The sequence below is a fragment of the Acanthopagrus latus genome, chromosome 12, assembly GCF_904848185.1.
Source record: "Acanthopagrus latus isolate v.2019 chromosome 12, fAcaLat1.1, whole genome shotgun sequence".
Taxonomy (NCBI): Eukaryota; Metazoa; Chordata; class Actinopteri; order Spariformes; family Sparidae; genus Acanthopagrus; species Acanthopagrus latus.
Window position 1 is genome coordinate 21,288,806 of NC_051050.1, and position 15,301 is coordinate 21,304,106.

Sequence of the window (15,301 nt, forward strand, 5' to 3'; positions counted from 1 at the left end):
CTACGTCTCTAGGCTCTGTGGTCAGATAATACGTAAATAATATGTTTTATGCTACATCCAGTTTTTCAAAACAAAGCCTGTTGATGGACAGCTCACATATCATGACATATTATGACTTTTGGATTGTTATTAACATTGTCAAACGGTTAGGTATAGACACAAAAAATTCTTAATAAATAACTACGTACAGTCTCTTTACATAGGTGACATAATTCATGTAATGGGCGTGACGCAAGTGGTCACTCATGTAACATACATTAATTGATCAGGTATGCTAAGTTGCTGTATGAGACATACAAAAAAACAAGTCCCACTACGATGGAGCTTGATTGTTACAGTAAAAAGTCTGGAAACATGTGCAGACTGGAGACAAAGACGATGAGAACAGTGTCCAAGAGTTTAGAGACTGCGCTGGAGACAAACACAGCTCTTGCTAGCTGTTAGCCATTAGCTACATGGTAGCAACTGTAACAACACATAGAACAAACTAACATTATTCAGACACACTAACCATTCTGAAACGTCCTGCTGCAGCCGCAGAGTCCGTACTTCTTCAGGAGCTTCTCCCTCTGGGTCCAATTCTGGATCAAACTGGTCTGGTTGAACAACAGCATCTCTGCGAGCCATAGCGACACATATATACATCCACCATAACATCAGCGCATGCTACCACTCACGTGAGAGGCATCGTCTCCCTGAGAGGGACGCCTAGCAGGCAAGTAGGGATTTGACAGACAGAGCTCATTAGCATTTAAAGGTGCAGGCACAGACACAGCCTGTTCTCAGTAGAGCTCACTTGAGCGACTTTTAGACAACTGAAATTCAGGACCACGGATGGGTTTGGGGCAATGCATATCGAATACAGTGTTGTTGGACCTCTGACAGTTGTGTGAAATTGATGAAAAATAGTGTAATATGGGACCTTTAAATAGTTGTCAGGGTCTTTAAACTCTCTTATGTTATACTAGTCTTTGCTATTTACACCACAGTATACATTCAAGAGGGACGGCACGTACATTCGCTTGAAACAAATAAATACAGAGTTTAATGTTCTATTTCAGAGGCTTGTTTTTCATTGTCCTTGAAACACAACACCAGAAGATCCTTGGAAAATGTTTAGGCGCTGGACAGTCTAAGTCTAAATCTAAATCTGGGACACCTTTTCCAGGTCCTCCACGATCAGGTCCTGTTCTTTGATATCACTTCTACCAGACAAACAAACTCCCTCCTGAGACGAGTACTTCCCATTCCCCACTAACCCCGATCTGACAACAGAGCCCGATTTACTGTGGGTCTCCGGCTGGACTGGGAGCACGGCGTGCCCTCTGATGCGATGGGAGTGAATCTTCTGCCGCTCAACTTCCGCAGAGCACAACTCGAATTTGAAAGCTGCCTGAAAGCCTCTGCGAAAGTTCTCGTTGAAGAAGCCATAGATGATCGGGTTGATGCTGCTGTTGAAGAAGGCCAGCCAGTGAGCGAAGGGAAACACGTAGATGTTGATGATGCGATGCTGGTGCTCCGTCAGGCTGGCGTAGTCGCTCAGCATCATCAGCGTCCACAGAGGAAGCCAGGACAAGATGAAGAGCAGAGCCACAACCAGCAGCATCATTATCACCCGAGTCCTCTTCCTTGAAATTGTGTGACGACCCTCCATGCTCGATTTGTTGTTGCCAATGCCGTCTTCCGATCCAATTCCGCTTCCCCTCATCGGGGGAATGGTGGTCTTGGAGAGGGTGTAGCCGATGCGGGCGTACATGATGACGATGAGGCTGAGAGGAGCCAGGTAGATGTTAGCAAAAAGGACGGTGGTGTAGATTTTACGCATCTCCTGATTGGGCCAGTTTTCCCGGCACCAGTAGAAGGGGCGGGTGTCGTCGTTGTGGCCGAGGACGATTCGCACCGTCTGCTCCTTCGTCACCTGGAGCATGACCCCAGAGGGACACATGATGGACACCGCTGAGACCCAGATGATCACGATAATTAGCTTCGAGGTGGCGATGGTCAGTTTCTGCTTGAAAGGGTAGACAATGCAGCGGAACCTGACACAAAGGGGGATCGGAGGAGATGCATTAAGGGAAAGAAGCGGGATAAAGCACACACCCACACAAGCACATGATACCAGTGATAGTAGTACCACCCTCACCTGTCCACAGCTATCGCCACCAGAGTGAACACGGAGGCTGATACAGATATCCCTTGAACCATACCACTTAATTTGCACACCACGCTGCCAAACGGCCATCCTGCAAGAAACAAGAGAGAACAAAACATAAAATTGTGTGAAATAAATACAATTCCACCGTCCACCCTGGCTAGCTTCTTGAAGTTTAGCTCATCGTTCTTCTCCCCCAAGGTGCTTTTCATGTGTCACAGTAGCTCTCGCTGGCTTAATGTACTCAAGCTTATGGTTAACTGGACTGACTCTTTCAATCCCTCACTGACTGGCAGCGTATCTCCTCCCATTCCAGCCAGCTGCAACGTGAGCTTTACCTGCAAGCCATATGGCAGCAGGGCGTTTGTCCTTCTTGTGATACGGCAGGGTCATAGTAGTGCTGTCAGATAAAAGACTAGAATCGCCCTTTCTTACTTACATTTGTTGCTTCTCTGGAGGAAGTGTTCGCACACTGAACTTCCTTTGGTGGCTTTACTGTTTACCTCAGACTGCTACTGGCTCGACATACGTAACCGATCGAAAATTTTCCCTGCAGTTAACCGTCGACATGAAAGGAATTATCACAGTGGTTTATAGGATGAGTAAAACTTCCCTCTACGTTTGGTTCCAGCCTGTAAACTCTTTGTATAATGATTTTCTGAAACATAAATGCGGGTGAGCTCGTGAGTACGACATGATCCTGCAGAATGTGGGTTGCTCTCTCCTCATTCTGACCTGTTATGATGTTGTCCACCAGCGTCGTTGGCATGCAAAAGATGCCAACCAGCAGGTCACTGATGGCGAGATTGAGGATGAACAGGTTGGTGACGGTGCGCATGTTCTTGCTGCGCAGCACGATGAAGCACACCACCCCGTTGCCGACCATGCACACCAGGAAGATGAGCAGGTAGGACGCGGTGAACACTGCGGCCACGGAGGGCTTGTGGAGGTAGAAGTCAACATATGTGATGTTCTGGTGGGTCAGAGAGTTTTCCTGCAGTCTCGAGTAATTAGAGGAGGTCAAGCTCTCCCACGAAGTGTTGAGAGGTGGATCCTGGGTCATGGTGTTACCTGGAAGACAGAGCGACAGAGAAATGGAGCCGGGCAATGGATAATTACGTTCTCTGCATGTTAGTGCACGTGTTCTGGGTTAAAAATCCAATATCATCCGTTAAGCAAAAAAAAAAAAAAAAATCAGCCAATTATGAGGCAAAACATTACTCCACACATCCTCCCAGTGGGAGTGCAAACCAGATGAAGGAATCAATGGGTAATTACATAAAACAATAGAGCCCTTTTTCAAGAAATCAATAGCTCAGTTATTTTGCCTTTTGATCCTTGCGGGCGAGTTGATTCAGTTGAGTGTATGCTCCCTCACACACACACACACACACTCTACAAAAAACACGCTGACTGAAATGACCAATGTTGTTCCGAGAGCAGCGGGGTTGACGTCTTTCCAATTTGTTTCTTCAATCATCTAAATCCAGCACCGTGGGCGGCATATTTGATAACAACTGACTTCTGATTATTTTTCTGACACTTACAGTGTGTGATTTGATTAATTTCTTTATATGTGGCGGGATGGAGGAAAATGTACTCCGAGGTAAAGCTTTCGCAGGACAATTAAGTTTAATCAAGCTCGTGTTTTGTTTGTTTGTTTGTTTTAATTTGATGTTCTGCAGCTCTGTGCTGCTGAATGAAATCAAAGTGCAGCTTTTCTTCTACGAAAATCACTTTCTGGTGTAGAAACAGACAGAATTAGGCCATGTGATGAATCAATAATTTGTTTTTGAATAAGCAATTGCATTTGAGACCATCATCTTTCACAAATTGAATTTTTACACACAATTGTTTGTTTTAAGAATAAATGAATTTAGATTGAATATAATGTATTTAATGTTCTCTATTTCCATTTGCTGTGTTTATTCTCCCTCTTATTATTATTATTATTTGTAACTGCTAGATATAGTTGATTGCTCTAACAATCCAAGTCGTCATGCTGCTCGTTATACTTATACTAAAAATCAGAACTGATTACTGTAGCTGATAGTAGGAATTCACACTCTCTGACAGTGAGAAGAGATCAGCTTGTGTTTGTCTTTTAATCTGCATATATCTGCAAGAAATTACTGATTTTCTTGAAATTATAAAACTCACTTTTGCTCCTGTAACAATTACATGGATGACAGAAGAGCTCAATAACCGAAAAAAAAAAAAACTGTAGCAAAAAATCAATTTCTGGAGATCCATACTTTAACAGAGCTTTATCTTTTTTTTATGTAGAAACAACAGCAATCACATTTTCTTAAGTTATTTTATATATAGTGCTTTAAAAAGTCCTGCCTGGTGGGTGTTTTGTTCGTTAGTCGTTACAGTGCCTCTCAGTTCAGTTTCACCAATAGAAAGTATTTATTTTTAACCAGTGTGCAGTCAAACAGCCTTAATATCTCCACAGTTTTATCAACAAAAAGCACAGCTGACACTCTGCTTAATTAACCATCTCTGTGACAGGATGGAAAGGGACAATCGGATCATATTGGTTGAAAGACTCTCAACAATTCTACAGCTGACATTAATTTCTTACCTTCCAAGAAAACACAATCTGAGTTGTATCCCTTTTTTTTTTTCTTCTTCTTTCCTCTGTCCTTTTTTTGAGATGTTAAATATCCGTTGGACACAAATCCCACTCTTTCAGAGGAAAAGGCAGCGCGCTCTTGTCCTTACGTGCATGACACCCTGTGCGTCTGCTCCGTCCGCCTGCCAGGCTGCGAATGCTGTGGTGCTTATACATGACAGAGGAGGAGATGGGATTCACTGGGGAGGAGGTGTGCCGGGTGGTGCTGAGAGCAATGTGTGTCCGGAGGCGTCGTGTGAATTGAATGTGGAATGCACAGTACATTATATATGTGGCTGTCACACTATGTAATGACTCCTTGCCAGTGCGGAGCAGAGCTTTGTCATTTCAAGACTCTGAGAGCTGGTTTGCTTTGACATTAATTAGTAAGTGTCGAGAACCCCCCCCCCTCCTCAAGATATCAATCATCGGTCCTCTTCAGCCCTCTGATGAAGTGGAGACAATGTACAAAATGTGAATCCAACCTGAATGAATGTTCAAATGACAATGTAAAACCTCACAGTACCAATAAGATGAGAAAATACAATGTAAAGATCAAAGAATGAGTGAAATGATATAGAGTGTATACCTCCTTTAATTCAGTCAAGCCTCATCACCGTTGGTACCTTTTCTGAATCCTCCTCTGCTGCACATTGGCAGTCGTGATGTTTCAGTCCCTATTCGTTACCATAATGTTTTTGTTTATCTGTACAGTTTTATACGGTAACTACTTTAACTGAGCTGGTTTGCCGATTTGTATATTTGTGTTTTGAACCGAAGCATCATTGCGCAGTAAATGAAGGGAAACTCTCAATGACCTCCGCCCAGTTGCCAAGGAGATTATGTTAAGATTTGACAGTTCTGCAAACAACAGTAACGTCCAAGGTTGACATGTTTACCAAACAAGTTATATCATGTGAACATTATGTGCATGTAAGCCATTGTTAACTTACGGAGGTGGAGGGAAGGAACGTGGGCAACAAGGCGGCCCTGAGTTTGACTCCCGACACTGGATATAACACCTGAGATACCTGTTATACTATATCTGATATACTGGGTCTTTTTTAAGGCGAGCTGCGAGCATTTTCAGCTGTTTTTTTTTTTTTTTAGGCAACTAAAATTATATTTTTAATAATGGGATGTCAGACCATCTCCATCTATGAGCATGGTGATCAAAACAGGCATTGTAAGTCGACCGCGATGCTTTCCTCGCCCTAACCAACCTAAACTTGAACATAAGTTGAAAATCCAAACGAACAAACTCAAAGTTGCAACATAAAAAAACGTCCAGATTTACTTTATCTGTGGTCTTGCAGAAACGTACTTGGCAGACAGTTATTCTGCCGGCTGGGTTGAATCCAAGAAGCAAAATTAGATGAAACAGCAGTGGAAAAAAAACAAGACTACTTTCTGAAAACATGCTAGATCCAGATTTTTATTACAATCTGCATCAAATCCTTCTCACTCACAGATACCAGCCACCACCTAAATGCGGCTGATTCTTTTCATAAGAGCCCATGCAGAAATTTAAAAAGAAATGACAGGGGAAAAAAAGAAGGATTATTCTGGTCCGAGACCCATTTTTATATCCACAGATCTGTTCAGTAGTGTTTTCCTGCCGACAGACCAACCAACAAACAGAAGGACGCGGGAGGAAATATAACCTCCCCTGGCAGAAGTAATAAAAACAACCAAAAATGTCCAATAACGACACTAAACAAAATAACATCAAATGAGATATTTTTGTATCAGTGAATTTAAATCTGTTTTTTCCTCTGTCTGATGTATTTATTGAGCGTAATCCAGACAGATGGACCTCCTGTAAAGAACGGTCCTCATCATGCAATTAGTGTTTTTGGATGCAATATATACACAATACGCTTTGGAGGCTGTCGAGCTGTAATCTGTTTGTTTTCACCCAATTAGTGATGGTGTGCGACGGCGTCGTCACTGAGGCAGGCTGCAGGGCGCCTCACAAATTACTGGGTGCACGGACACAGTAAATATGCACAACTCTGCAAACAAAGTTCCTGTTTGATGAGACGCGTGGGAGAAAATTGGCCGGGGTGATGGGTACAGGGAGATGACGGGCTGAGGGGAGCTCAGGAGCAAAAGTGAGCGTTGATGAAGGGTCAATACGTAATCAATGCAGGAGCGGCAGATGAGAGGAAGGAGCTGAGCAGTGATTGAGCTGAGTGTTATCTGACCACCACGGAGCAGCGCGAGGAGGGCTGACCGCTCGATAAGTGGTCGGCTGATACTTGACTTGAGGAGGCGCGAGGATAGAGCGCAACGAGGCTAAACAAAATTAGCAATTCCCGCCAAATCTGAGGGAAAAAAAACAAAAACCCTGAGGCCACTGGAGGTGCAGTCGCTGCAGGATGATTAATTAAGACGTTAAAACGCCTTGAGCATGAATCCTGTCAAAAACTGCAGGAGTTGTCACCTGGAAGAGAGGCGGAGAGGGAGGGAACACACTGTCAGTGGGAGTTTCTGTCTAGGTTAAATGGGGATATTTAAAAATAGAGCCGAGCTTAGCGATGGCTGCCACATGAAGTTATGAGAATTTTTGTTCAAAGTAATAAACAGAAAGTGAGTGTTTTTGTTTCAAGGACAAATATAGAGGTGGCAAAAGCGACAAGACGTTCTCTAAATATTCCCCCGGCGCGCTCGACTCGGCTTACTATCTCTTCATTTTTCATACAAAGAGTGTGACAAACAAAAAGCCAGTTCCATTCAAACTGTTCCACTTATTTTCTGGTTATAGTTTGTTTTCATCTCAAAACAATCAAGTTGTTTTTGTTAAAAGTCAGATTTCATTCTATGATGATGAAAATGGAAAGGCAGGACAGGGAGAGATAAATATAGGTTAGGGGTTGTTTTCCTTTCTTTCTTTCTTTCTTTCCTTCTTTCTTTCTTTCTTTCTTTCTTTCTTTCGAAGACTCAACAGAGATGGCATTATTAAACATTACACAAAACCAAGTTAAAGATACAACAACTCTACAGCCACAGCTCAGAATGCTAACGAATGCTAATTAGCAAAATGCTCAGAACGTCATTTGGGATGACGTAGCCTATCCTAGCACTGTAGGCTAACCTGGGAGTTCACATCACCCAGCAGAGTGCCAATAATATTTTTACCATGGGATTGTGGATAATCGCAGAAAATTAATTTATGATGCTCGCACATCTAATCATCACCAGTGAACACCAAGTTTTATGAGTTTGGAAGCGTAAGTGCAATCACAAGAAGTCAAAAAGCTAACATGAGCTATAAACGAGCTGCATCCCAGTCGCATGACTTCCATACTACTCTGTACTATACACACTTTAATGTAATTTGTTCAATCTACAAGCTGGAAAGTCAAAATAACAATAGTTTAAGGGGCTGGCTCTCCGTGATTGATGTCTCTGACATCATCTGAAGTCTTATTCAGCCATGGTGAGAGCTTTAAAATTCACAAGTGGGGTAATTACTCAAGCACTTACAAAAAGTTAAACCTCCGAGGCTTGTGTCCACCACAGACTTTATTTCAGGCTTCTAACCAAAAGTCCATCCAAGAAACAAAAACCATCGAGTTTGAGACGAGGGCACCCGAAGTGCAAAGATACTAAATCATTCCAAGAGAAGCCGATTTGCTCTTAAACACGTATTGGGAAGTTTGAAATGTTTTACCTGAGGATGTTGCAGCATAACAAGCTGTCAGATCATCAAAGTTATTGTAATTCCTCTTCTTCTTCTTCTTCTTCTTCTTCTTCTTCTTCTTTTTCTTCTTCTTCTTCCACGAAGGCTTCTAACAACTTCTAACAGGGCTTCCTTTTGCTTTCAACAGCTGTCATTCATCCCTCAAGGCTGCATTTCTGCTTCATTTCCCTCCACACGCAGTTTGTCCCCTCAGATATAAGCACTGACGTCCCTTATGTCATTTGCAGCCCATTATTTCATTTGACACGAGTGACCTCTGTATGGGATTGATTAACTCTGAGGCTCTCTATTTAGCCAACAGCAACATGCAGATAAACGTTCATGTGTCTTTATTGAGGTTTTTTTTTTTTTTTTTTTTACTCAATGATTTAAAATGCGCAGTTTGATTATTTGATGCAGTATATCAAGATCATTTATTCATTTGGTCTGCGCTCAGGTGTGAATCCATAAAGGGGGGGGGGACAGCAAGGACACGAAAAAGAGACCAGTTAAAAAATACAAAACTCACAGGAGGACATATTAGGATCTCATCTTCTTCGCTTGAAAAATGTCTAGCGGAGACAATGTCACACTGCTGCTAATGAAAAAAATATATATATGTGCATTAACCTTTCAGTGTCATCTGGAGAGAGAGATGTAGGCTGCAACCTTTTTTCTGTATTTCTGAGGGGAATGACAGCAGTTTTGTTGCGCTTATAATGGGCTTTTCAAAATTAATGCCAAGTCAAAGCCGCGCCGACAGTCATTGTCTGCCCATTCACGCACCTTGCAGGGGAATAAGAAAACCGCCATAATGAGTTCTATTTGTGCTGTTAAATGCACAGCCTTGCATCACAGCGTTAACAAGCGGAAGCCGAGCACAAATGGCAGCCAGAGCGACACGTGCTGGATACATACAATGCAGATGGCACGAGTGGCAAAGTGAACGGCGGCAAAGTGTTTTCTGCAAATGGATGCATTTTGTTAATTAACAACACAGGCGATATCATTTCCTCGCAGCAGGAAGGTCATTAGTTTGAATCAGACACCCAGCTGGAGTCTTTTTTTCTGTCTGTTCTGTATCTGAGAGGATTTTTCTCCCCCCATCCACAAATGCAAACATCTGTTTGACTGGAATCTATACTACATCGCCTCTGATCGTTTTTTTTAGTCTGCACAGCTCTTTTCAGATGTTTCGAAACATAACATTGCTGACTCCGCCAAGCTGTGAAAGACATTTTGTTTTCTTTGTAAATAAATGTCCCTTACTGCTTCTGAATCCGATGTGACATCTACAGGGTGTTTTTCTTTCTGTTTTTTTTTTTTGGGGGGGGGGGGGTCTTTCACAGGCTGAATCAGAAACGAGTTTTGGAAACTTATTTTGCGGTCATTAATGTTTTTTCAGTCAAACTGAAAGAAAAAAATGGTGTTGTCATTTTTTAAAATTTTTCTTCTGCTTCCTCTTCTTATTTTCCTGCTTGAAACTATTCCAATAGCTTGCAGTTTAAAAGCAACTTGGATCCCTATTGAAACAACGCGTACAACAGCCATCAGCTGACACCTGCATGTCTGAGAGGGCCTTTTACGTCGACCCTGTGATTCAGTGTCGTCCTCTTCAGGGGGTGTTAAAGGAGAAGTTATTTTCTGGAGCTTCACAGCAAAACAGAGTTGCAAGCATTCTCCTAAACAACTGAGGTAGATGGGGGACTTGTTGTAAATGTGTTAAAACAACCGGGAAACAAACATGAAATGTCTCCGTACTGCTTTTACAGTAGCTCAGCAGATACAGTGACAATTTGGGCTTTACAACGGGTGTAAAATATGTCTTTTCTAATCAATTTTGGACCTCAGGACTTCAACAGACATCAATTACTGCATTGAGTTTAGAAAAATGCTGCAAAGCTGTTGAGCTGTGAAGCTCCACAAATGTTTTGTGTACTACAAAACATCACCGTACTTTCCACCTGTATGGCCATTAACACACCTGTGTAACGCATGTTTGGAGAGGCTCCTGTGTGTAGAAACGATGTGGTCACTGTAGTTTGGTCAGATACGTGGAACCGGCTCACTTTGTAGGTAAATGTCAGTGCACGGCCTTATGACTGTTTTATTTGATTACTGAATGAATACATATGGCCATGACTTACAATGACCCCCCCATAGCTATTGTCTCAAATCAGATAAAATCCTTGCATTTCCCGGTGGTGGGCTATTACTGTTGGCGCCACTGTCAAAGACATCTTCAGCAACATGGTTAGCCGCTCTCATTACAGCTACCGTCCAAGGCAAAAAAACAACCGTAACAACCTCGATTAGACCTAGAATCTTCTGATCAAGTAGACAGAATGCCAGTTTTGAACCAGCTTGAGTCCCAGCTGTAAGGGGAGACACGTATCAACAGGGAAACAGACTCTGACGCAACACCAGAGCGCTCTCCATCAAAGTTAACGCCTGTCAATTTTACTCTTATTTCACCTCGTCTTCTCTCACTCTCCCTCTTTGCCTTCTCTGCCTCGTCCATCAGTGGCCGTGCTTTTTCATTTGCAGTGTAGAGTTTCTGCAGTTCTTCCACCTCTTCCAGGGGATAGCAACCAGGAAAAACAATGCTTCTTCGCTTATTGGCTTCTTTTGAGCTGTGAGTTGTCTTGATTTTTGTGGAAAAAAATCCCTTAAAGGGAACTGGTCATTAGACTGTGGAATAAGTATTGCCTCTATTATTAGTATTTAGTATTTACTATCTAGCTTCATTTGTTGCTAATGTTGACATCTTTATTTACTGCTTAGTGGTGTAATCTATAGGAATGTTCCATAATCTATAGGATATATGAGAAATAACCTGTAAAAGAAGGCGATTTGAATGAGGATGAAGGCGGTTGCCATGCCTGCCTGACTCATCGATCAATTTTCCAATTAGACTCTTTGGCCCCAACCAGAAAAAAGGAAAACGAAAGAAAAAAAAAGAATCAGTTCATTAGTCACGGGTGAATGACACAAACCAGGTCAACCCCCCTGTAAGAAATTGACAAATCACTGACACTGAAAATGTCTGAAAAAAAGTATGTTTACAACAAGCAAAATAAATATAATTTTCATAGTTTAAATGGAGCAATAATTACAGGCCTCAGGAGTCAGAAAAGCAAACATGTTGCAGCGTGGTTTTCTGCTCCGTTTAGCTCATAATTAAATCGTCTCACTCCTCATCTCATTATGCTCCCCTGAGAAGCCTTTCACATCGCATCCTGTGCTTCATTTGGACGACACATTTGGTAATGCATTTGTACTTTCTCTTAAGTTTAGCTGGTCAAACCAAATCTGAGTTGAACTCTTAAAAAACACGTATTTTATAACATTACATTCCCGGCATGAGAGATGAATGAAGGGAGAATTGTCAAAGGAACACTGGGTGGTTCTGAGGAAGAAATTCAAAATCCAAAACAAAATAAAAAACTGAATGCTGACAATATTAAAGAGGTACAGATACAAACAAAAAAATCTTTATTCTGTTCTCAGAGGAAAACAAGGTCATCGGAACATTGTTTGATGCTGGAAAGGTGGCAGGGTCCGCCACATTGTAAACAAAGTAAAACAGTATGAAATTGTGTTGTCCTCATGAAAACAAAAACAGTCATCAGTCATTGAAGATCTTTCTCCTCTGATCAACATTTCTTGTGTGCGGTGCACCTTTTAATCGACAGACACACACCAACAGGAAGTGTCAGGCAGCCACCAAATAAAATCATACGTATAGATTGGTTTTTTTTTGGTAACTGTGGCGAAATAACACATCTATGATTGCCTTGGCTGGCAAAGCAAAAAGACGCTTTACTGATATAAAAACTGTCTGGACTTGTCAAACCAACCTGGAACACCCAGAGGGAGAAAACACTAATGGCTCCCATCGCCTGAGTGATGACACTGGGAACAGAGTCTGGACAGTGAACCCCGGAGACGATGTCATTGGGGATGTACAGTGTGTGTCGAGAGCCAGTGTGGGCGCTGTCGCTTTATTAAGAGTGTCAAACCCACTGAGCAGCACATCTATATCCACCCCTGTCAAAAGATGATGATTGTTCTTGAAGACGTATAGTTCTGATATCTTCAGATAAGTTAGTTACAGTCGCCTTCATTCAAATGTATTTGGATGAAATGTATTTTATGGGGGTGGCATCAATAATTTTTCCCCCAACTGTGCTCCAGTGCTTTGGACAAATGCTTAAATGTAGAGTTCGTCTGTCCATTAGCTAACCCTGCTTAACCTCTGCAGGGTCGCAGGGGGCCGGACCGGCACTGTGCTCTGTGAGTCATGTAGTGCATTTCTGCTTTTAACATCAGAACCAGATTCAGCTTTGTTGGTCTGTAAAATCAGGATATGGCTAAAAAAAAAAATAAAAGAAAACAGGGACAACACAGCTGAACAGATTCAGTTGAGATGAATCTCAGGTGCAGCTATGGTGAGCAATATACAATATCTATGCAAGTAACAAATAGATAAACAGTTTGTATGGAAGATAGGACTAGTGTTTTATTAACAATCTGACATGTTCCCCTGTAATTGTGTTTTATGTATGTATAAACATTTTACAAAAAATGTAAAAAAAAAAAAACAAAAAACATAAACACAGCACACGTCAGCGGTGCTACCTCACATGAACTTCTGTTGAAATTGTTGTTCAAGTAGTAGCAGTAATGGTGAAAATGAAAACTAGAACACTGCCGCCCCCCCCTCGAGTGAAGGAGTACCATAGTGCAGTCCAAATTGGTACTCAGCCTCATTTTATCAGGTCTAACACAGCTCAGGAACTCATTTTACCTGTCAGCTGGAGGCCTCGGAAAAACAGAGTAAAATGCTGTGAAAGGATTCCTGTTGACCTTTAACACATCATCCAGTGATGGATAATGTGTTAAAGGGATATTCCCGTATAAGTTTTATCCATGGTCTAACACACCATGCCACCAAGTAAGAACCCCCCCTCAAGAGATCACGTTAGCAGACCGCTAGCTTACATAGTTTTATCAACCTCAGAAATGACGGCACGATAACAATACATTGCGGTATTTGCCTCCATCAAGTAACCGCCATCAAAAAGCCACAAATAATGCTCAGAACAGCACCAAACTTCAGCAACAGTACAAATAGGGTCTCAGCACATAGTTTGAGGCATCAAACATCTGCTAGCTCAGACGGATTTCTATTGTAAAGTGAACACAACTCACCACTGACGAGTCGATTACCAAGTGCGGTTAGAAATGATCAGTTCTGTTCTTTTCCCTGTCAGCTCTCGATAATAACTGTTATAAGCTAGTAGGTAAGACACATATGAACTTTGATCACATTTCCATGGAGTAATAATCAAACATTTTCATCCTTGAGCTGCGGAACTATACTGCACTCGGTGATTGGCTCGCAGTGACTTCCCCACAACAGGAAGCTGCTGCAGGGGAGTGAGTTGTGTTCACTTTACAACAGAAATCTGGCAAAGCTAGTGGAGGTTTGATGCCTCCAACTATGTGCTGCAACCATAATTGTACTGTTGCTGAAGTTTGGTGCTGTTCTGAGCATTATTTGTGGCTTTTTGATGGCAGTTTCTTGCAGGAGGCATAGACTGCAATGTATTGTTATCATGCGGTCAACTTTTCTAAAAGTTCCCTGTAACTTTTTATTTGAATAAAAACAATAGGTTTATGTCCAAGCCTGCATTTGATTATCATAATCAGTCTAAGTCTAATTAATTTATTCACATTTACTCAATTCAATGTGACACTTCACACTGGCATGTTAAAAATTTGATTAAAAATTAGCATAATTTAATATTTAAAGTCACTGTTTTTGGCAACATATGTATTTTTAAGTGCACTTTTGTTGGGCAGATGGTTTCCACAGCAGACACGGTGCTGCTGAGTATGGTGATGGGGGGCAGTGTTAAGGGGGGGCTCCTCCTGAAGTCTGCATGGTAATGAGCATGGTACTTGATTAAAGTTGTTGTCGAACATAATGTTCTGCAGAGACTGTTTTCGTTAATGTTAATATGTTAATATGTCTCTTTGCAGAGCTTAAATTTCTCTCATATCCAACATCTGGCAAGAAATTTCATGCAACAAAAAGTGCTCTGCATTCCAATCGGAGAGTCCTGCCTCGTCTTGTCTCTAGGTTCATAAATCACTTCATCATATCACACATATCATCTTTTTGCAATCATCTGGCAAATAGAAGTGCTCAAGACGTTAATTCTCTCCATACAGATAAACTGGCAGGACAACTTTTGAGTTGCCAGGTTGTGAGTAATGGCTTAGCCGTAACGTGGACCAAGATCCATTTAATAACGACTTCTGTAGTCTTGATTAGTTTAAACTGTTCTGCTCTTTGTTGGCTTTGATTTGTATACTTCCAGACTTAATGACTCATTGGAAAGTGAGAGTCAACGTTTACTGTGTTTTGGCATTCTGAGTAGAAACGACAAAGGACAGAACTTTCCCTGCGACTTCCACCTCAGAAAATGTCCACAAAGCTCAATAGAAACCAGACAGCAACATTTCAGGTCCCTAAGGTCAGTCTTTATGTTATTACCAATGCAAAATATAAATCTGAGTCACAAACACAAAGCTCAGTGTTCATGGCGTGTTATGCTGTGGTTTCTTTAAAAAGGTAGGGGCTATTGCAAGGATGTTACACCACAAAGGAATGACTTTCTAACACGGTGGAACAGCGAAAAATATTAAAGCACTTTTCACTGTAACGCAGATCAGTACACCACTACAATACAGCCTTGAGAAGCACTATTGCGTGTACTGTACTTGCAGTGCTGGCGTGTTGGATTGCATCACAATGTACAGGTGTTTCTGTTGTGTC

The 15,301-nt window shown here is 41.8% G+C and overlaps 1 protein-coding gene across 1 annotated transcript; it reads right to left on the minus strand.

Annotated features, from left to right (window-relative positions):
- Window positions 1–612: 612 nt before the first annotated feature.
- On the minus strand, window positions 613–4,801 carry LOC119029613 (neuropeptide FF receptor 2-like). The gene is made up of 4 exons (XM_037116555.1): window positions 4,740–4,801; window positions 2,888–3,223; window positions 2,144–2,243; window positions 613–2,039 (listed from the first exon to the last, which is right to left on the minus strand). The coding sequence occupies exons 2-4, from the start codon at window positions 3,213–3,215 to the stop codon at window positions 1,145–1,147; spliced, it is 1,323 nt and encodes a 440-aa protein (XP_036972450.1). The 5' UTR covers window positions 3,216–3,223; window positions 4,740–4,801; the 3' UTR covers window positions 613–1,144.
- Between the last annotated feature and the right edge of the window lie 10,500 nt (window positions 4,802–15,301).

Bases quoted from the DNA above. Each gene is read 5' to 3' on its own strand.
- LOC119029613 (XM_037116555.1), bottom strand. From the start codon at position 3,215: ATGACCCAGGATCCACCTCTCAACACTTCGTGGGAGAGCTTGACCTCC. The intron at 2,244-2,887 runs GTCAGAATGAGG...TGTTTCTTGCAG, and splicing joins GGTGGACAACATCATAACAG to GATGGCCGTTTGGCAGCGTG. The intron at 2,040-2,143 runs GTGAGGGTGGTA...CCTTTGTGTCAG, and splicing joins GTGGCGATAGCTGTGGACAG to GTTCCGCTGCATTGTCTACC.